The sequence below is a fragment of the Somniosus microcephalus genome, chromosome 7 (assembly GCF_052327205.1).
Source record: "Somniosus microcephalus isolate GS21.2 chromosome 7, FLI_Smic_1.0, whole genome shotgun sequence".
Taxonomy (NCBI): Eukaryota; Metazoa; Chordata; class Chondrichthyes; order Squaliformes; family Somniosidae; genus Somniosus; species Somniosus microcephalus.
Genome location: NC_140993.1, coordinates 236,517,797 through 236,541,132, shown reverse-complemented (window position 1 = coordinate 236,541,132; position 23,336 = coordinate 236,517,797). Strand labels below are relative to the sequence as shown.

The following is a 23,336-nucleotide window of genomic DNA, read 5'->3' as shown; positions in this document are numbered from 1 at the left end:
GCTGGCTGGGACCCTCCGATCCCCGGCTGTGTGTGTGTGTGTGTCCGTGTGCACCAGGCTCCACCCGAGCTCTCCCCGTCAGCACACTTTTCTGTTCTCTCTCTTATATATAAATGATTTAAAAAAAAAATTTAAAAAAACTCTTAAAAACCCCCCCAAAAAAAATTTAAAAAAAAAAATCCCAAAAAAAAAGCAGCCAGCAGCGGGAGGGACGAGAAGAAGGAGGAAAAAAAAAGGAAAATTAAAAAAAAACAAATCAAAGTCTTACGACGAGAAGATTCTTTCTCCCGAAGTCTCCGGAACCGAAAGGAGGAAAAATAAGATAAGGAAAAAAAAAATTGAGAAGAAACCGCCGCCGACAAGAACACGGACCCGCGAGTGGCTGGGAATCGTCACAAACCGACTCCCTCACCTCCCCTCACCCACCGACCGACCGGGCCTCGGCTCCTCCTGCTGCTCCTGCCCGCCGCAGGACCTCCTCCTCCCGGCCCCGGCCCGCACTCGACGCCGCCGCCGCCTGGACCTCCGAGCGAGAGACCCGACCCGCTGCTTGAGATCTGATTTTTTTTTTCTCGTCTCTTTTTTAAAATTTGTTCCCCGCCCGCCTCCTATAATTTTTTCCCCCCCCGAAGCGCCGCTTCCATCTAGTTGGGCCTTTTTTTCCTCTCCCAACTGCCGCAGCACCGAGTGAGTTGAGTGAGTGGTTTTTTTTAAAAAAAGCTCCTCGGGTTGATTTTCTCTCTCGGTCTCCACCTCTCTCGCCGCCGCCATCGCCATGAACCCCAGCGCCCCCAGCTACCCCATGGCCTCGCTGTACGTGGGCGACCTGCACCCGGACGTGACCGAGGCCATGCTGTACGAGAAGTTCTCGCCGGCCGGCCCCATCCTCTCCATCCGCGTCTGCCGCGACATGATCACCCGCCGCTCGCTGGGCTACGCTTACGTCAACTTCCAGCAGCCGGCCGACGGTGAGTGCCGGGGGGGAGAAGAGTGTTTGTGGGGTGGGTGGGGAGCTGGACATGGACGGGCTGACACCTGGGGATGTGTTTGGGGGGGGGGGCTGGACATGGAAGGGCTGACACCTGGGGATGTGTTTGTGGGGTGGGTGGGGGGCTGGACATGGAAGGGCTGACACTTGGGGATGGGAGAGAGATGTCGGCACCCACGTGTCATGAGTTTCCATGTGCTGGCTTTAACTCGGGCCTGAGTTGTTTCCAAAGAGCCGAGTTTCGGGCCCTGGCAGCCACCATGTGGCGTGTCTCTCTCTCTCACATTATGCACGGCGCCTGAAGAGCGGCCTTGACACACACACACGTCTTATTCTGACTCACCGCACCTGACGTAGAATGAGGGCCGGCTGTATTTTAAAAAAAATGTTTAATCACTCGCCTAACATTGGGGATCCGACCCGCGTGCCCCAACCGGCTTTTTTTTTTAAACTCACGGGTGAATTGAATCGAATTTCAAGACCGCTTCCCATACCCTCGCCCGAGTGGCCGTTCTTCATGTGAGAATTCGACAGCTTATTCCATACATGTGCTTATCAGTATGGCCTGCTGCATATTGCGAAGGAATGGGATCGAGCTTCGGTTTCTCTTCCCCCCCCCCCCGGAGGTCAGCTGAGCTTGCCGACGATGTCCCTGATTTGATGTCAACTAGTTCTAATCGGATCAACAATCAAACTGATTCAACTTCTCAGGCGGTAAACTTGCTGAGGCATCAGCAGAATTCCGAGTTGTATGTTTGTCCAAGAAACACACGGCTCTGCATCACATCCAGTGGTCGCAACCGTACTTCTGTCAGAAGGCTGTAGGTTTAAACCTCACTCCAGCGATGTGACCACATAATTTGCACTGACAGTTTAGTGCAGTGTTGCTACACTGTTGGAGGTGCCATCTTCTGGAGGAGCTGTTAAAATGAGACCCCACCTGTTGCCTCATGGGCATAAAAGACCCCATCTGAAGGAGAGCAGCAAAGTGCTACTATTGTCCTGGCTAACATTTATTCCTCAAACAACATCACCAAATCAGGTTATCTGGCCATTTATCTCATTGCTACTTGTGGGATCTTGCTGTGTACAAATTGTTGCCATGTTCCCAGACATTATGACCACAATTACACATCAAAAGTTGACTGAAGTGCCTTGGGATGTCCTGAAGTCATGAAAGCAACTATGCAAGTTAATTTGCTTACAATCAGTCCCTTGTGTTCTATGCTGAAACTGGATCTAATTTGGCATAGACAGATACATTTCTACAGTGGCCTGGGTGAGCCAGGGCAGTGTATCTAAAGCAGCAGGATGGAAATTGAGAGAATTAATCTCTAATTTGTAAAGGAGATGTCTGTACACTTGGTGCCACAATCTGTTGCACTTGTGTTTTGACCTGTTGGATGGGCACACTATAAGCAAACATTTTGTTTTGAGCTAGAGCTAAATGTCACATCAGGTAAGTTGTACACCAGCTGCATCTGCGAATAAGGAAACAAACTATTTTCCTCTTGCACAACTGGGGACTTAGAGAAAATGTGGACCAATGCCAGCAATGGTATTTGAGCAAGCGATCAACAGTATTCTAGAATGATTATTTTGGCTTTGCTTCTACTGCCTTTCTGTGTTCCCAGACATTTCGGCCGGGGGGGGAAATGGGAAAAGAAATGGGTAATAGTTGCATCAGATTGTCTGACTCTCTTATCCAGATTATGGTGTGTAACAATATGAATAGAATAAATGCTCACCATCACCTTTCTTTCTTGGTGACCCCCCCCAGGCTATTCTTAGAAACAGTTTTTAAATCTTCAGTTAGTATGTTGTGTGCATAGATTCCCAATCTTAGTACTTCCTACCCGAGGAGATGACAGTGGGCCGGCACCTTTGTCCACAGGAAGTAGGAGCTGTCTGACGAATTAAGTGCCCCTCAGTAATAGAGACCAATGTGAGGCTGGACTACAGTTTTCTATTGGCTTAATTAAGGAAAGCCAGCATGGATTTGTTAAGGCAAATCGTGTTTAACCAACTTGATCGAGTTTTTTGATGCGGTAACAGAGGGTTGATGAGGGCATTGCGGTTGACGTGTGCATGGATTTCCAAAAGGCATTCGACAAAGTGCCACATAATAGGCTTGCCAGCAAAGTTGAAGCCCATGGAATAAAAAGGACAGTGGCAGCATAGATATGAAATTGGCTAAGTGACAGGAAACAAAGTAGTGCTGAACGGTTTTTTGAACTGGAGGATGGTATACAGTGGTGTTTCCCAGGGGCCAGTTCTAAGACCACTGCTTTTCTTGATGTATATTAATGACTTGGAATTAGGTGTACAGGGCACTATTTCAAAATTTGCAGATGACACAAAACTTGGAAGTATAGTGAACAGTGAGGATGATAGTGATAGACTTCAAGGGGACATAGACAGGCTGGTGGAATGGGTGGACATGTGGTAGATGAAATTTAACGCAGAAAAGTGTGAAGTGATACATTTTGGTAGAAAGAATGAGGAGAGGGAATATAAACTAAAGGGTATAAACTAAAGGGTACAATCCTAAAGGGGGTGCATGAACAGAGACCTGGGGGTATATGTGCACAAATCGTTGAAGGTGGCAGAGCAGGTTGAGAGGCGATTTGATAGAAGTGTGCAAAATCATGAGGGGTTTAGATTGAGTAGATAGAAACTGTTCCCATTGGCAGAAGGGTCAAGAACCAGAGGACACAGATTTAAGGTGATTGGCAGCAGAACCAAAGGCGACATGAGGAAAAACTTTTACGCAGCGAGTGGTTAGGATCTGGAATGCACCGCCTGAAAGGGTGGTGGAGGCAGACTCAATCATGGCTTTCAATAAGGAGTTGGATAAGTACCTGAAAGAAAAAACTTTGCAGAGCTATGGGGAAAGGGCAGGGGAGTGGGACTAGCTTGCAAGGAGCTGGTGCAGGCTCGATGGGCCGAATGGCCTTCCGAGCTGTGACCATTCTATGATTCTAAGTTGCTGATGCTTGCAAAAGGCAGGAATTCGCGCCCTGGCATGGATTGGGTATAAGTGCATTATCCTTATTACTTACTGCCTTCGGAGAAGTCCCTGAATATAGGAAAAGTTGTACTGATTTTTTTTGAAGCTTACTTTGAAATTACAATTGAGTGACACCTCTTTCCTCTTTTCCCCCCCCCCCCCCAGGAATTAGTTGACCTGATGAGTCGAGCAGCGCAATTGGCATCATTGCCTCATTATAGGGGTAGGGAGGAAAAACACATGGCAAGTACATGTGCTGATGGGATTGGGCTTCGCAGTGATGCCCACAATTAACAGCATACTGACATTAAGCGGGGTGGGGGGGTGGTTACTGAAGATAAAAGGGACTGTTGGCAAATCTTTGCATTTTCAGTTTAACGTTTCATCTGAAAGACGGCACCTGCGACAGTGCAGCAGTCCCTCAGTATGGCACTGGCGTGTCAACCTAGATTTTTGTGCTCCAGTCCCTGCAGTGGGACTTGAACCCGCAACCTTCTGACTCGGGAAGGTGCTACCAACTGAGCCACACAAAGAGGATGAACCCGACAAGAACGGGGACGGGAAAGATGAAGACATGCAGAACAATTTTTATAAGCAGTATTTACTACAGTATGCGAAAACTTCGTCCTGCCACCTGTAGGGTTCGTTTCAGCATCAAGACACAGGAGTTCACATTTTTTAATCAAATAAAGACTGCTCACATTATAGAATTTTCAGGCACTCAAAAGGTTAACAGTGGGTTCCTGTAATTGCTTTTTTTGGTTATTAATAGTGAAGTATACAGAAGATTGCTAAACCTTTTAAGTGTGATGGTGGCAAATCTAAATCACTTTCAATACAATTATATAATGGACTGCTGAATATTTAACTTCAATGAAAGTAAATGTTACTGGATTGGATCAAAAGAAGGATAGAGTACAAATCAAGAAGTTAGATCTCATGAAGTACAATGCACAGTTCTGATCACCAAATTGTAGGAAAGAAATGGTTTTGAGTACAGAAGTAAGAGCAGGAGTAACCAGGGCATTGGGAAGTTAAATTGGGTGTTTGGACAGTTGGAACTTGTTCTCTTTGGAAAAAGAGACTTCAAGGTGACATAATTCAGAGTTTCAAGATTATAATAGGGATTGCCCAGGTTGATTTGGGCAAATATCTCTAAGAGTTCAAATGTTTGGATGTACCTTTTTAAAACTAGAGGCTAGGAGTAAAAAAAAGGTCAGGCAGAACTTTTGCAGACTAAGGGAATACCAATACAAATATTTTTAATGGGTTTGATGCAATTAAAATGTTCTATGGAAAAAGGAATTGAACTATTTATTATAAGGGAAATGTTTGAGATTAGTTAAGTGTAGACATCCTTTATTCTATTAATTCTTTAGTCCATTTTTGTGTTGCAGGTTAAAATAAAGGTGGCATTGCAGTTTTCACAATTTAATGTCTTGGGACATGTGTCTTCATAAAAAGGGAGAAAGGGATAGACTGAGTAATTAGAGGCCAGTCAGCCTAACCTCAGTGGTGGGCATTGAGAGGGACTGTATTAATCGTCATTTGCAAAGGCACTAATTAATCAAGGACAGTCAGCATAGATTTGTTACGGGAAGGTTGAGTCTGACTAACTTGAATTTTTGGGGAGGTAACGAGTGTTGATGAGGGTAGTGCATTTGATGTAGTCTACACGGATTTTAGCACGGCTTTTGACAAGGTCCCACATGGCAGACTGGTCAGAAAAGTAAAAGCCCATGGGATCCAAGGGAAAGTGGCAAGTTGGATCCAAAATTGTCTGTGGCAGGAAACAAAGGGTAATGGTTGTCTTTTTGAGACTGGAAGGCTGTTTCGAGTGGGGTTCTGCAGGGCTCGGTACTAGGTCCCTTGCTTTTTGTGGTGTACATCAATGATTTAGGCTTCAATGTAGGGGGTGTGATTAAGAAGTTTACAGATGATACTAAAATTGGCCATGTGGTTGATGGTGGGGAAGAAAGCAGGAAGATATCAATGGACTGATCAGGTGGGTAGAAAAGTGACAAATGGAATTCAATCTGGAGAACTGAGGTGTAGTGCATTCGGGGAGGGCTAACAAGGCAAGGGAATGTACAATAAATGGTAGGATACTAAGAAGTGTAGAGGAACAGAGGGACCTTGGAGTGCATGTCCACAGATCCCTGAAGGTAGCAGGGTCGTTAGGTGGTTAAGATTGTATACGGGATACATTCCATAATTAGTAGAGGTATAGACTAGAAGAGCAGGGAGGTTATGCTAGGACTGCATAAAACACTAGTTAGGCCACAGCTGGAGTACTATGTACAGTTCTGGTCACATTACAGGAAAGCTGTGATAGCACTAGAGAGGGTACAGAGGAGATTTAAGAGGATGTTGCCAGGACTGGAGAATTTTAGGTTTGAGGAAAGATTGCACAGGCTGGGGTTGTTTTCTTTGAAACAGGAGGCTGAGGGGAGACTTGATTGAGGTGTATGAGTGGATTGGAAGGACCTATTTCCCTTAACGGATAAGTCAATAACCATTGGGTATGGATTTTAAAGTAATTGGTAGAAGGATTAGAGGGGAGTTGAGAACTTTTTTAACCCAGAGGATGGTGGGGGGAGTCTGGAACTCACTGCCTGAAAGGGTGATAGAGGCAGAAACCCTCATCGCGTTTTAAAAGTAATTGGATATGCACTTGAAGTGCTGCAACCTACAGGGATATGGACCAAGAGCGGGAAAGTGGGATTAGGCGCTCTTTCAACTGGTACAGACATGATGGGCTAAATGACCTCCTTCTGTGCCATAAACTACTGACTCTGAGTAGTGTAGATGAAAGGGATGTAGCTGCTGACATTTAAATTTTATATTATGGCCTTGTAAGGAATGGGAACATTAACATCCTGTTGGCTGAGCAGGGTCCTCCCCTATGTAGCCACTAGCCATGACATATTTACACATATGCAATTACCTTCCAAGGGAAAATATGTGCAAATTATTGACGTGCCTGGAAATTGAAAATTTGGATTTATAAGTGGCTTAATAACTTTGTGTCGGTGGGGGGAGATGAACATAAAGGAGGACCCTACAGAATTACTCACTTAAAGTTCTAAGCCTACATGTTAGATGTGGAATGAATTGGCTATGTATCCATCTGTGAGGCTGACGCTATTAATCAATTCTCCATTCAGTCTTGCTTATGATTGTATCACATTATTGTACAACATAATGCAATGTCAGTTTCCTTCTGATTTACCATTGAAGCCATAAGAATTAATTTTCAGGAGTCCAGACTTCAAACATACCTAAACAAAATGCAAGAATGGGGCAGGTTAATTGATGAAGCTGATCCTCTGAAATGTTGACAGTTTCAGATGTTGACTGATGTATTTTAAGCATTTTTTCCCTTACAGATTTTCAGTGTTGCAGGGTTTTTTAAACCCCCTGGGCAAATTGCTAATCTAAACAAGCATTACATACTAACATGTCTTTATTTTCTCTCCTCAGCTGAGCGTGCTTTGGATACAATGAACTTTGATGTTATCAAAGGCAAGCCTGTTCGTATCATGTGGTCTCAACGTGACCCATCTTTGCGGAAATCTGGAGTTGGCAACATCTTCATTAAGAACTTGGACAAATCCATTGACAACAAAGCTCTATATGACACATTTTCAGCTTTTGGAAACATACTTTCTTGCAAGGTGAGAATTAATAGCCCTCAATTGATCTCTTCCTCAAATCTTTCCAATTATCTAAAGTTTCCCATGCTATATTTTTTTTTTTTTTTAAATAAAAGAACAGTGGCCCCTAGCAAAAATGATTTGCAGCTACCCATAACTTGTATTATAATTGGTTAAAGCTCGCCACCTTCTGTATGAAATAGTTAAATGTAAATTGTGTACCCTCCATCTTCTAAACTGGAGCCCGTTTCCCTGGTTCTAGAGTTTGGCAATCGTGAACATATTAGGGTTCAAGAATCTCAAATAATATCTCCCAAATCTTCTATTTAGAGTAAACAATGCCAAGCTCTTCATCCTCTCATCACCTCAGATGCTTTAAGCTTGATACTTTTTTCTGCACTGCCTCTGATACTTGGATGTCGGAACAGAGTATTCTAGATGTGGATGTATCGGTGCACATACAGGGATTATTGTTCTATCCCTCTTGATAAATCTCCAGGTTCAGTTAGATTTCCTTACTGTGGCTATACACTCTTCCTGATCTAGAACTGCCACTTCTACAGATTTTACAATACTTTATATACATTCAGAGATGGGTGAGACTGTAGCTTTAACAATGGCCTTTAGAACTTGAATCCCAAATGTTTGGGGTTGTATTTAAACCCAGGTCTAAGTTGTTAAGTTAAATAAGCACCCCACCTGTCACAAAATAATCCTGAGATAAATGTTTCAAAAGTGTCTCCCTATGCTGAAACACTCAATAGTGTCTTTGTCACCTCCAGACTGGAACCAATCCAATGTTCTTGTGGCAGCCCATATCCTGTCCTCCTATCTTTGCAAACTTACACTGGCTCTCTGCCCTCCAACATCTCCAGATTAAAATTCTCATTCTAGTCTTCAAATCCCTTCATGGCCTTGCATCTCCCTGTATACCGATTGTCCAACTGTTCTTGTGTATCCTTCACTCCTTTCACCCCACCATTGGCAGCTGTCTAGGCCCCACACTGGAATTCCTTCCCTAAACCACTTTGCCTCTCCACCTGTCTCTCTCTCTCTCTCTCCCCTCCCCCCCTCCCCCTCCTGCTTTTTAAAACCCACCTCTGACAAAACGTTTGCTCACCCCTCCTAATATCTGCTGCTTAGGATCAGCATCTGTTTTGGTTTGATTACACCTCTGAAGCGCCTTGGGACATTTTTCTATATCAAAGGCAAATTGTATCAATATAGAAAGTGCAATTTTGGCTTTAAATCATGCTAAATAACCTTTTGAATGTGGATTGTTGACCAAGGATTTTGTTGTGCCTAGGTGGTCTGTGATGAAAATGGGTCTAAGGGCTATGGATTTGTTCATTTTGAGACCCATGAAGCGGCAGAAAGAGCCATTGAAAAAATGAACGGCATGCTTCTTAATGATCGTAAAGTGTATGTATATGGATTTTTAAATATCTGGATTTTCAATAAAAAAGTTGCTGCAGAAAATAGAAACCAGTGTCTGACATACTCTTAATTATCAGGAGCCTTTTTTCCCATGAGAACAATGGCGCTTGGCAGAAATGGTGATAAAAGCATAATCTTGCTTCTCTAGTATCTGAGGAGTGAATTTGTCAGGAAGTCTGTGATTTTTATCTGGGCAAATATGTGGCTTGGTGATTTATTTGACACGGTCTCTGGATGCTAGTTTACTAGAGGGTTCAGGACAATTGAAGCTATACTAACACTTCAATGAAAAATATGTTCTTTAAAGCACTTCAGTTGAAATTGTAAAGAATCAAATTTTTATGTTAATTCCATAAAGTTTTTTAGGAAGTGCACCTATCGGGTACTCTGTTAGTGACTTGGTTAAAAAATAATAATTTGCAAGTTGTGAAAACTTCAAATGTGATGTAACATGTTGGTCTCTATCCAAAACACACTGGCTTTTTTGTCTGTCCTTGTGTAGTACAAAAGTTTTTTAGCCCTCTTTATCTCATTCCTTAGCAACACAGTATGTTAGTTAAATTTAAGCTTTACTTACCAAAAATTCTGATGTTGAAAATGGTATTGAGGGTGAGGTAAGGAGCTACTGAACCATGCAAATTGGGGAAGTTCTAGGCTTGTCCCTTATCTGCTTAAGAGTTGGCCAATCTGAACTAAGGTGGTCATGGGGTGTGGCAATTAGCCAGGGTCCATTCTCCTGGTTGCTTTTCAATGGCCCTCAATAGAAATGAATATTTGGATGTTAAGGTGAGGAAATTATGGTGCTTGACTGTAATGGTCTCCACTTTTGAACAAACTGGCACTTGCTGTCCAGATTCAAAGGTGAAGAATGATTGCTTAAGTGAGGTACAGAGAGGCCTTCTGTCTGTCAATCCATACCTTTGCATGAGCCCCTGCTTTTAGGGAGGAATAAGAACATTACAAATAATATTTACAGTCTTTTTTAAACTTGGAACATTATGCTTTCTATAGTTTTGTAGGTCGTTTTAAATCCCGCAAAGAGCGTGAAGCTGAGCTTGGAGCCAAAGCAAAGGAATTCACCAATGTATACATCAAGAATTTTGGGGAAGATATGGATGATGAGAGGTTGAAAGAAATCTTCAACAAATTTGGTGAGTTTTCATTTCACTTTTGAATTCGATTTAAATTTGGCAAATTCACTAAAGTAATTTTGATTTATCTTTTGCATAAAAAACTTATCACTCCCGGGTATCAGATTTTGGATCAAAGAGCTTGATTTCCTACCCCACCCCACTTGTTTTGTCTAAACATTTCCAGCTGATTTATTGTGATTGGAGTCATTGTGCATTTAATACTTGGCAGTCATTTTTGTCTTGAAGTTTACATTTCCTGAACTGTGCATAAGCAGGACTAGTTATGCCAGAGATGGCCAAACTTTTTGCCTTTGCGCATTGTATAGGGCACACCATAGAGCCATGGTAACTACATTTGAAGATTTAAGTCTGTGTCCCATTTAATTTGCATGAGTTTCAGGTTGCTGATCCTAATGTATCCTGGTATTGTATAGGATTTATCCACCTATGAAACAACAGCACTAAACCTCATTGAGACAAAGCAGCATCGAGCAAATAGGACAATGTTGCCTGTCTTTAAGGTCCAGATTGTTAGGGCTCAGAAACTTGTCATAGGTAATTGGCATGTAAACAGATTTTTATTGTTTTTACAAGCCATGTATGCAAGCTACATCTCAATTGGTAATGGTCTGCAGGGAGATATTTTGGGCTGTAGCTATTGAGCACAGTATCTAGCAATATTAAAATACACATGACTACGTATAACTTGGCTTTCATTACCTGATATTCTGGCTTTATCATCAGTTAACTATTTAGCAATGTAACTGTCTAAGTACCACAATGTGATGTAATGGTGTAACAATTTGTGGGTTTAATATTGTACTGCATTGAACCAATTAACTTGCAAATGTCTGAACAATATATTTAAAAACTCTGTACTGACAAGTTCATAAAGCATTTTGTGCATTTTTTTATAGGGGCATTCCTGAGTGTAAAAGTCATGACGGATGACAGTGGAAGATCAAAGGGCTTTGGCTTTGTCAGTTTTGAAAAGCATGAAGATGCACAAAAAGTAAGCAGCTGCCATAAAAGTTCTGCTGCTTAAGGTCAAGTGATAAGCCTAGACATGTACTTTTCTGAAATGGGTTTTGTACATAATTTTCAACTGAGATTTTAGACTTAGTCTAGTATATCGTTCAAGGGTTTCCAGCCCTTGCAGTGGACCATGTGGAAAATTCCAAGTCTCAGTTGTGCTGTTGGAATTTCTTGGGGTGGAGAAGAAGGGAGGGAATTGCATTGTGACCCAGTTGTGCAGTGACTAGGAATGTCAGAAGAGGGGCCAAATGTTATAGCTGCTTGGATTTTCCCCTCCTGGTGTTTGTCTTGCATTGATTCCAAAGGTGTGTTCCAAGCAATTATGTAGTGGCATTATCTGTGTCTAGAGGATGTGTGCAGTCATGTGGGAATTCAACCTGCAATTATACTGGTCCAATAGCAGAAAGAATGTAGGTGTAGCAAATTGTTTGTCCTTCAGCTTGTGCATTGACTGAAATTACACTCTTGACATGTATGCATTTATTAGGCTGTCGATGAGATGAATGGAAAAGAAATTAACGGGAGACAGGTTTACGTTGGCCGTGCCCAGAAAAAGGTTGAGAGACAGACCGAGCTGAAGCGCAAGTTTGAACAGATGAAACAGGACCGGATCACAAGGTACCAGGTGAGTAGCAGAGTTGCTGGCGTTTGTGAACTTGTTGACCTCAAGCAAGTGGAATTTTACCTCTTAAAATGGGTGCCAAATATGTGATTTAGTGTTGAACTGGTTGAAGGTCACTTCTGGTAGTTATCTTTGCTGTAGCTTTGCTATTCTTGGTAAAATGGCTACTGGAATTAAGATTTTCAATTAGTATTTTTGATAAAACACAATAAGCAATCTGTGGCTTATTACTTGACTGTTTATTGATCTTGAAGGAAAAATTTGGCCTGGTCTAGTTGGGTGTAGTTTCACCCTATAATGAAAGATAAGGGAGAGAATGCTTGCTGTTTGTCAGTAACTGGTGGGTTTAAAGTTAACGGTAGATCCTAAGCTGTCAATGAGGTTACTTTTCTATGTGCAATCTTTGCTGAGCACTGCTAGCAAATGTGGTTTTAAGTGACCTGGTTGTTGTCAACCTCAGTGTTTGGGTATGCAGTTGCTACTATTTCTCATCTGCATGCTGCCCCTCGGCGACATAGAACACATGTCAGTGCACATGTGGAACCCAACGGACACCCTGCTCAATTGACTAAAATAGCTGGTGGTAGCCCAAATCTATTGGAAGTTGTGCCCATTTCGGAGGGAAAGAAAGACCTTTCTTCTTTTACCTGTATTTTAGTAGGTTGATACTGTACTGCAATAAAGTAATCCTGTCTTCAGAATGACTTCATTAAATGTTTGTGTTACTGAGTAAGAGCTGATCCAAAGATTTTTATTTTTCATTTATTCATTCACTTTTTGCGGGTTCGCTGGCAAGGCCCATTTATTGCCTGTCCCTAGTTGCCCTTGAAGGTAGTGGTGGTGAGCTGCTTTCTTGAAGATACTCTCAGTGCTATTGGATAGGGGGTTTTGGGATGCTGCAGCCATGTTGCATCGGTGGTGGATGTTGTGCCGATTTAAGCGGACTGCTTTGCTGTGGATGTTGAGCTTCTTGAGATTTGTTGGAGCAGCACTCATCCAGGCAACTGGAGATTATTCCATCACACTCTTGACTTGTGCCTTGTAGATGGTGGAAAGGCTTTGAGGAGTCAGAAGGTGAGTCACTTGCTGCAGCATACCCAGTCTCTGACCTGCTCTTGTAGCCACTGTATTTGTGTGGCTTGTCCCATTGAGTTTCTGGTTAACGGTGACCCCCCCCTGCAGGATGTTGATGGGGGATTTGATGGTAATGCCACTGAATGTCATGGGGTGGTGGTTAGACTTGTTGGAGATAGTCATCGCCTGGCACTTGTGTGACACCAAGTGCTGATGATAGATGTGTCAACGACACCTTTCAGCAATTTGATGATTGAGCGTAGGCTGATGGGGTGGTAATTGGCCAGATTGGATTCATCCTGCTTTTTGTGGACAAGACATATTTAAGCAATTTTCTACTTTGTCAGGCAAATGGCAGTGTTGTAGCTGTACTGGAACAGCTTGGCTAGAGGTGAGGCTAGTTCTGGAGCACAAGTCTTCACTATAGTTGGAATGTTGGGGCCCATAAGCCTTTGTGGTGTCCGGTGCGCTCAGCCGTTTCTTGATATCGCGTGGAGTGAATCGAATTGGCTGAAGACTGGCATCTGTGATGGTGGGAACCTTGGGAGGAGGCCGAGATGGATCATCTATTTGGCACTTCTGACTGACGGTTGCAAACTCTTCAGCCTTGCTCTTTTGCACTCGTGTGCTGGGTTCCACCATCGTTGAGGATGGGGATGTTTCTAGAGCTGTCTCCTCCCGTTAGTTGTTTAATTGTCCACTACCATTCATGCCTGGATGTGGCAGAACTGCAGAGCTTTGATCTGATCTGTTGGTTGTGAGCTTGCTTAGCTCTGTCTATAGCATGCTGCTTCTGCTGTTTAGCATGCATGTAGTCCATGGTTTCTCTGGACCTGCTAATAGTCCAAAGGGCAAGTTATGATCAGAAACTAGCCTGGAAAATGCTGTTGCTAGTGGTTATTTTAAGTAAATTTGTGCTTAACTATTTAATTTCAACTATATGGATATTTATCTGTTATAGGGGGTCAACCTGTACGTCAAAAATCTGGATGATGGTATTGATGATGAGCGTCTGCGCAAAGAATTTTCACCATTTGGTACAATTACCAGTGCTAAGGTATTGATCTTTTTTTTATTCCCCTATAATCAGTTGTGTTGCTACCATAATGCCTGTTGGGAGAGGAACAATTTTGTGCCAGTGAGTTGTAGAGATAAATTAGCAGATAACTTGATTTTTAAATTTTTTTAAATTCCAGTTAAGTGTTTTGCTTTAAGCTCTGACACTTGTGGCTGGCATGGTTTCCATTAGACATCTATCTAGAAGGCAGACATTACAGAAGTGAAACTTCAAATGAAATTTCCAAACTGTGGCTAGACAATTGTTTTGAAATGTTCAGATAATATGGGTAATGAATGGAATAATCAGTGATTCAACGGGATCAAATGTCTCCATTTTATCTGTACAGGTGATGATGGAGCATGGACGCAGCAAAGGCTTTGGGTTTGTCTGTTTCTCTTCACCAGAGGAGGCCACCAAAGCTGTAACGGAGATGAATGGCCGGATCGTTAGCACCAAGCCCTTGTATGTTGCTCTGGCTCAGCGCAAAGAAGAACGGCAAGCTCATTTGACGAACCAGTACATGCAGAGAATGGCGAGTGTCCGAGCTGTACCAAATCCTGTTATCAATCCTTATCAGCCTGCTCCACCCTCTGGCTACTTCATGGCGGCTATCCCTCAGGTAAATATATATTGTATATCAGAAGAAAAGTCGGCCGTGGAGATGAAAATTTTGTATTGGTAGAGTATATCATTTATAGAAAATGAATGCTTTTGGTACAATTAGTATATGCTATTTTAAAAAGTTTGATAAATGGTTAACTAAGTGGTTTGTTCACACAGGCTCAGAACCGCGCTGCATATTACCCAGCAGGTCAGCTTGCACAGCTTCGACCAAGCCCTCGGTGGGCTGCCCAAAGTGTCAGACCCCAACGTAAGTATAGGAACAAGATAGTGGTTTTAATGGATCATTTTAATCAAATGGAAACCTTTGTGGCATGAATTGTCATTTGGACAATTTTATTATACTGTAATTCAGATTTCCTTTAATTTCTGTGAAATTGTTATCTTGCCAGCATTCCAGAGCATGCCTAGTGGTATGCGTCCAACAGGACCTCGACCACCAACCATCAGCTCCATGAGACCAACTTCTGCTCAGGTGCCACGTGTCATGAGCACTCAACGTGTTGGTGAGTTGACTGTACTTTTTTTGAAACTTGCGTTCATGGAGATGATATTTGTATTAAGTTTAAGTTGAGGTATAGTTTCACTACATGGCTTCATTCATTTCTCCTATAACTTCAGTGTATTCTGGAAACATGGCTTTTCTCATTGCCTGGTCAAATCTCTAGTTGAGTGAGGTAACTAAGGAGGATTGAACTAGAGGTGGTAGCGCATCTGCCTGTTTCTTTAAAAGAAGCAGGCAGTTTATTCATCCACTGTCCCTCGCCCCTTTTAATTTGAGGAGTTGAAGACACAGCTTTGCCATGACTGCTTGCCCTTCCATAAGTGGTAGTAGGTGGGTGCAGGTTAAAGGAAGGAACTTGTCTTTCACAACCTCAGGACATCCCAAACACTTCACAGCCAATGAAGTGTTTAAGTGTAGTCACTGTTGCAATGCAGGTGTAGTGATGAAACTACATTTATCTTCAAGTTAACTATCCAGCCATGCTAATAGTGAACTATTCCATTGTCTCAATCAGTCGTCTTGTTGTATTTGTCGAAAGCGGAAATCTAAAATGTATCTCATTTAAAGCCATTCATGTTCTATTTTGAAGAAAAGTCTGCTTGACGAGATGGGCTTAAATCTGTGGTCAATTTATCACCATATTCAAAATGGAACCCATCTGCTTTTGTCAGAAACAAAAACTTGGTATTTGTTTATTGTCTTGGGAATTCAAGGTGGTGATATTTTATCTGCCACATTTCCATTGAAAGGAAATATCACTTGGTTGTGCACCGAGCTTTATCTTTTTCATTTACCAGCCTTGGTTCGGTGATAGCACTCCTGCTTCTGAATCAGAAACTCATGGGTTCTAGCCCTACTCCAGAGGCTAGGCTAACACTTCACTGCAGTACTGAGGGAGTGCTGCACTGTCTGAGATGCTGCCTTTAAATGAGACGCTTTAAACCAAGGCTCCATCTGCCCTCGGTGCCATATTTGATGAAGACTGGTGCAGCGATTATCCAGTCACTTAACTCATTGCTGCTTGTGGTGCCTCGTTTCCCTACATTACAACAGCGACTGCACTTAAAGTATTGCATTGTCTGTGTAGTGCTTTGGGACCTCCTGAGTCATGAAGGTTTGAGCCAAAGCAAGGGCTTTCCCATTGACTCACGGGATAAATGAAGACTGGTCATGCACTGAGCCAAACAGACTAGAAAGATTGAAAGTTTCATCCTTGGGTGGTACCATGCCTGTGGGTTGAATGTTCCTCAGAATGAGGATGATGATTCATTTAGTGAGCTGTTAAATAAAATTGTTCACTTATATATCCTGATAACAGCAGAATTCCAGGCTGCCTAACCAATAATGGAACAAGGGAGGATAGGAATACTACCTATCAATCTTTTCCTTTATATTACTTTGTGATAGGTTAGACAATTGCTGACAAAAGATGGAAGTTTTTGAACTTTTGGGAGTGTTTTATCTTTACTTTTTTGTAAGCCAACACAGCAACACAGACAATGGGACCTCGCCCTGGTGCTACTGCTCCTGGTGTCCGTTCGTTTACACAATACAAATATGCTGCAGGAGTACGCAATCCTCAACAACATCTAAATGCTCAGCCTCCAGTTGCTATGCAACAGGTATGTACACTATGCAAATATTCTTGCTCCAAATATTTATGCTGCGGTGTCTTGTAAATTAAACTATTGAAGTTTATGTAGAATACTATCACTACACAAGATTAGTTTAATAGGGAAGCTGGTCGTACCCCTAGTACTTCCCTGACTGACATCGGCTTACTCCACATAGACCAGTCAGTAAACCTGGCATATCCTGGCCTATATTCAGTCAAGTGTCAGTCTTGGCTTAGTGGTAACACTCTTGCATGAGTCAGAAGGTTGTGGATTCATGCCCCCACTCCAGAGACTTGAGCCTGTAATCTAGGTTAACATTCCAGTGCACTACTGAGGGAGTCTGCACTGACCGAGTTCTGACTTTTGGTTGGGACATTAAACCAATTATCCTTTCCACCCACATCACTAAAACATTATCTGCGCATTTATCTCATTGTTGTTTGTGAAACCCCTTGCTGTGCATAAATTGTCTGCCATATTCCCCTACATTAAAACAGTAACTACACTCGAGTACTGTGCAATGCTTTCGGATGTCCTGGGGTGAAAAACGCTATATAAATTCACGGTCTTGTTTATTGCTACATAAATGCGCCTATTTAAACTTTCATCGGTGGTATGTTTGAATACAATCTGCCATTCTTTCAAATGGGGAAGGGTTTTCCAAGTGCTTTTTTGAATATTTAATAGTCTGGATAAAATAATGTGCTGGCAGGTGGTTCAAATAAGTGTATAATGAAGTTATAAATTAGGCTCTATGTTGGCATGCTAAATGATTCCATATTTTGGGTACAACTGTTTGCACTGGTTCCTTGAGCTATTCTCCCAGTTTATTTTACTCTAGTATCAGCGGTAGCCCTATCTGCATAGTTCCATAATTAGGGTGTACTGTTTGCTGTCAGCAAACCCTGCAATGGATGCATGGAAATTATGTATCCTGTGGTATAGTTGCTGATTCCAAGGGCAATTTTAATCACCGAATTAGATTTTTCTATAAAATAGTAATCCCCTGATGAAACTGGACATAATCAACTATATTGGATGTACACTCTTCCTTTTCAGCCTGCAGTTCATGTACAAGGCCAAGAACCCCTGACTGCTTCCATGCTGGCTGCTGCCCCTCCCCAAGAACAAAAGCAGATGCTGGGTAAGAATCCAATCAGTTAATAAAGATGAATAGTGAAAAAGGAAATTGCTCTTTACACAATGGTGAGCAGATGTACTGCTATAATATTGGAATTTAGATATATTGGTTACTGTGATAGTATGTTCACAGAATCACAGAAACCCCACAGTGCAGATAGAGGCCATTTCGGCCCATCGAGCCTGCACCGACACATATCCCACCCGATCCCCGTAACCCCTACACCAACACATATCCTACCCTATCCCCGTAACACCACGTATTTAATCCCCCTAACACTAAGGGTCAATTTATCATAGCCAATCAACCTAACCTGCACATCTTTGGACTGTGGGAGGAAACCGGAGCACCCGGAGGAAACCCACGCAAACACTGGGAGAATGTGCAAACTCCACACAGACAGCTGTGTAGTAGATTATAGTTAAAATCAGTGACATTTGGGGGGCTGGATAGTCTACTGGGTCAGATGCAACTTTAACATTCCGCTGGTTTGTAAGGGTTTGATATTGAATGAGTTCAGTCAGTCTTAATTCAGTTCTGATTTAGCACTAAGTGATGGAGTTGGGGGCCGCAGTAGGGGCTGTTCAGGCTGCGGAACATTGTTGACCTGGTTATGGGAGCTTTAGACTGCATGTAACCATGCTGTACATGATTTTGGGAATATTTGATGCTGCCACAGGGTGACTAAGGTGGAAAGAGTTCCATTTCCCACTAATGTTCCTCGGCTTGATTGCACAAAGTTTGAAAAAAATGGCAATTGCAGATGTCTGGGATGTCAATTTGATTTGAAGGGAGTGTTTCTATTACTGCAGCTTGTAAAAATGCTTAACATGCAACTAATCTTTACATTGTCCTCAGTTATTCAATGAAATGTTGTCTTACAGGTGAACGGCTTTTCCCCCTGATTCAGAACATGCACCCAAGCCTGGCGGGTAAAATCACTGGGATGCTTCTTGAGATAGACAACTCTGAATTACTTCATATGCTGGAGTCCCCAGAGTCTCTGCGCTCCAAGGTAAAACATTGCTTTTGGTTTCAAATTTGAGATGCTTTTATTTTGGGAAGATCTGTATAATTAAGTTTATGTAGAAAATAATAACCACAAGATGCAGTTGTAATATATTGCTATCAGTTTAACATTTAATTACTGCAGAAATATGGAGTAGCTTCAGATTTCCAATGTTGTCCAGATTAACGTAGCTCACGCCAGTAAAATTTATGTTTGTGATATTTCTACAGTTGAGTTCTGCTAAGATACAGTACTGTGCAATCATTTTGTTGTAGATTTGACCCTTTTTTTCTAATTCAGGTTGACGAAGCTGTTGCTGTACTGCAGGCCCATCAGGCAAAAGAGGCTGCTCAGAAAGTAGTTGTGCCAAATGCCGCAGGTGTTTAAATTTTTTCAGGAGGTGAGTACTAATGGAGAAAGTACCCTTTCACAGACACTTACTGTGGTCAAAATTCTGTTACTATGAATGTAGTATGTTGCACCCAATTTTTATTGTGCCAGCAATTCCATAAGATCTGGTAGCATATACTCCACATTTACGTTGTACTGCTGGGTGAAGTTGGAGGTCCGGTGAAACCACATGTGCAAAATTCTCACATGCAGTTGCTCCTTGATTCTGGTGAGTTCACCCTAACTGCAATTGGAACAAAGTAGTCAGTTCTCATTTGTCTCCTAATATAGATTGCAAGGGTAAAAATAATTGAGATTGTACAATCACTGATGTGGACAATTGACATTCACTCTAAGAAGTTGACAGCAACTCAAGTCATATTTTTTGATTGCAATAATGAACACACATTTGTGCTTACTATAGTTTGATTCAAGACTCTTTGATTTCCCTTTTGAAATGACCAAAAATGTGCTTATTTTACTGCAGTGCTATCCAGATTTGCTGAATTCAAATTTTGCAAACCTATTATAAAATATCTACAGGTAGACTATCCTTTATCCGAAAACCTTGGGACCAGCCGTGTTTCGGTTTTTGGAAAATTTCGGATTTCAGAAGGTATTACGGGGCAGCACCCCATAAGCCACCACATTAATATTTCTGCAGCGAACCTTATGAATACCTGTATTCACACTGAGTGGGATAAATAAAGACTATAAATACTGTAGTATTACAGGGATAAATACTCTAGTACAGTTTATTTGTAAGGAAAACATTCAGTAAAACTTCAAACATATACAGGTACAAACTAAGCTAAATACCTGTACATATACATGCAGTAAAGGTACATTACATCTGGCTTGAGGATCTTGGAGAAGAGGGTACATCAGTGTTGTCATCATTGTCATCAGGTTGGAGTCGGACATCTGAAGATGGGCCAGGAACAGGATTATCAAGTGATGAAGCAGCACTACGACAGGCGGCCTTTTTAAAGATTTCTTCCAGTGTCATCTGTCTCATTAACATTGGTTTCTGTCTAAGCAGTCTCTCTTTAATTGAGTAAACTTGCATAATCTCTTGCTCACTGATAAATGCACGTTGTTCAAGGCCAGCAATTAACTGATCACACATTGTCACCATATCGTCTATGGGGATTTTTTCACCTGTGTTCACAATGTCATCATCATCACTACTATCCTCATGCTTGTCTTTATTTAACACCATTTCAGCAATTTCCCCATCACTCAACGAATGCACAACAGGTGCATCATTGTCAATGTTCAGCACTTCTTCGATGTCAGCTTCCTCTAACTTATTTACACTTTCGGATGATAAACCTTTGGCGTAAGTAAGGAGGTTTGATATCATCATCTTCTCCTGACTGACGGGAAATCCTTCAAAATCTTCATCTGCAGGTCCATCTTCATGAAACATCGTTGAAGGCCAAAGTCTGTGCCAAGCATTTATTAATGTTGGTTTGCCAACATCATTCCAAGCATTAGCAACTGCGTAAATGGCATCCTTAACATTGAATTCTTTCAGGAAGCTTTGGATTCCTATGCCTCTGTTGATTGCATCAAGCATAGAGTTCAAAAAAACGTCTTTATACTTGCTCTTCATGGAGTGTAAAATTCCTTGGTCACAAGGCTGTATTAAAGATGTCACATTAGGGGGAAAGTTAATGCCGAAAACATAACTTTTCACAAGAAGTTCTGGAGGGGGGATGTGCGGAGCAGTTGTCCAGGAACAATAACATTTTGCAGTTTTCTTCCAGTCCAACTTGCCTGCAATGAGCTCGTGTCGCTGGTACGAAGTGGTTATTGAACCAGTGAGAAAATATTCCTCTGGTTACCCATGCTTTCTTGCTCGCATAATAATGCACAGGTAAATTGCATACACCTTTCAAACATCTTGGATGTTGGCTTTTTCCAATCACTACCAACTTTAACTTGTGTGTGCCTGCAGCATTGGCACACCCAAGAACAGTCAACCTGTCCTTAGCATCCTTAAAACCTGCTGGTGCACTCTCATCAGCTGTTGCTAATGTTTTTCTAGGAACGTAGCGCCAGAACAGAGCTGTTTCATCAGCATTGTAAATTTGTTCAGGACCGAGGTTTTCATCAGATACTATTTTTGCAAATTCATCTATGTAATTTTCAGCTGCTTCATGATCAGCAGAAGCTTTTTCACCACAGATTTTCAGATATTTTATACCATGACGCTTCTTAAATTTATGCAGTCAACCTTCTGAATATTCACACTCAATTTCAATGTTCAGTTCTTCGTGGTATATTCTAGCTTGTTTCATGACCATCAAACCAGTCAGTGGCACACATTCACCTCTGCGTTGTTGAATCCACTCAATCAGCACACGGTCAAGATCTTCATTTTTTGCCCTATGCAATGTTTCCCTACTTTTCATTAGTTTATGGTCATCACTGTCAGTGTAAAACTTCAACAACTTGTCTTTCTGTTTCTTTAAGTCATATATGGTGGTAGTTCCACACCATATTCTTCAGTAAGACGTCGCACAGACACACCAGAATCAAGCTTCTGCAATAGCTCCACTTTCTGCGATATCGATAATGAGATGCTTCCTTTTCTGCTTCTCACTGTTACCCATAGGGGTATCTGCAGCTCTTTTTAGCATTTTCACAAATCGTAAAAAACCAACAAATATCAGAGCAGCAGGCGCACGTGTGACAGCACTGAGACACAACTGACGCCTCACACCTGCGTGGGTCAAGCATCGGCCGCGTCGGGTCATGTTTTGCGCCACTCGGGTCATGTCGTGTGCACGACTTACGCTGAACGAAAAAACTTTCGGTTTTTAGAGGCTTTTGGTTTTTGGAAGTTTGGATAAAGGATAGTCTACCTGTATTAGTTTTAGATGTTTGTGGATGAAATTTAATTCTACAACATTTTTTATTTTTCCTTGTAGGAGAGGAGGACCATGAATGAAGCTTGCATTACCGAAGAAAAAAATTCTAAACATTGGAAAAAGCTAAAAAATTTTAAAACATCGCAAAACAAAAAATGTATACAAAAAAAGAAAGGAAACCTCTAAGCTTATGAAACCAAGTCACTGCCAGGTCTGGCATAAGTGATGCTAGTCCTAGACTTAATGGGAAAATACCAAAAAAAAATTGTAAAATGAAAAGTTTTCTAGGCCGGGGTAGGTGTTTTATGCACAGAAATGTTGTTTGATGCATTCCTTTCTTTAAAGTTTTGTAATCCATTACTGTGGAAATGCTCAGCAGATCCACACTGTTTTTAGTTGGCAGTGTGTTTGATGGTTGAGCATTAGAAACTGAAACTGAACGTTTGGATTATAGAATGCTTGCTTTAATAAAAATGCTGAATAATGACTATGTTTGGATTCTTGTTTCATGTCCAAGGCTTTTTGTTGGACAGGTGGTGCGCTTACTACTGAGGGGACCGGAAATGGGTTGGTAACTGTTTTTGTACCTGTTGGATTGTACATTGGGGGGGGGGGGGGGGAGAATCTAATTTGCTTATTTACAAACATCCCCATTCCCCAAAGATTAAGGACATTCCATCTTCTATAACCATACTAGCTATTTGTTATTTTCTTTAGAACTACTTGCTAAGATTTTACTCTTTTGTAATCTTGTAAATTGAAGTGCAGATCTTCATTCATTGAAGATACAAATGCAGTAGATTAATTGCCATTGAATGATGGCTGAGATAACAGAGGGTATCCAAAGTCTGATTTTGTTTTTTCGATGAACATTGAAAACCAGTGGCAATCATTCCTCCCTGTTTGTTCAGCCTTCACGTAAATAGGCCATTGCTGTCAATCCATAAAGTAAAAAACCTGGGGGTTAAGTCCCTTTTAAAACACAAGTATGGAAAGTTGTGAAATCTACCTGCTTTGCTATATGTAGTTCTGAATTTCTCACTGCCAGCAATGAATCACCTCCTGCAGTGTACCAGAAAAAAATAGTAAATTATTGTTTAATATTCATTTCCAGCAGTCCTGAAAGTCTAGGAAACTTTTTTCACTTTACACCAGAGTAT

At 41.8% G+C, this 23,336-nt stretch overlaps 1 protein-coding gene across 2 annotated transcripts; it reads left to right on the top strand.

Moving 5' to 3' along the window:
• LOC147115161 (polyadenylate-binding protein 1) lies at positions 1-22,663 on the top strand. Of its 2 annotated transcripts, none has more exons than XM_085993464.1 (15): positions 1-968; positions 7,482-7,675; positions 8,961-9,076; positions 10,103-10,242; positions 11,142-11,236; positions 11,747-11,884; positions 13,917-14,012; positions 14,362-14,634; positions 14,796-14,886; positions 15,029-15,142; positions 16,630-16,763; positions 17,817-17,901; positions 18,783-18,913; positions 19,208-19,307; positions 22,237-22,663. In XM_085993464.1, the coding sequence occupies exons 1-14, from the start codon at positions 776-778 to the stop codon at positions 19,292-19,294; spliced, it is 1,887 nt and encodes a 628-aa protein (XP_085849590.1). In that variant the 5' UTR covers positions 1-775; the 3' UTR covers positions 19,295-19,307; positions 22,237-22,663. The 2 variants fall into 2 exon arrangements, with proteins under 2 accessions (XP_085849590.1, XP_085849589.1); XM_085993463.1 differs by having other exon boundaries at positions 16,621-16,763.
• The last annotated feature ends 673 nt before the right edge of the window (positions 22,664-23,336 follow it).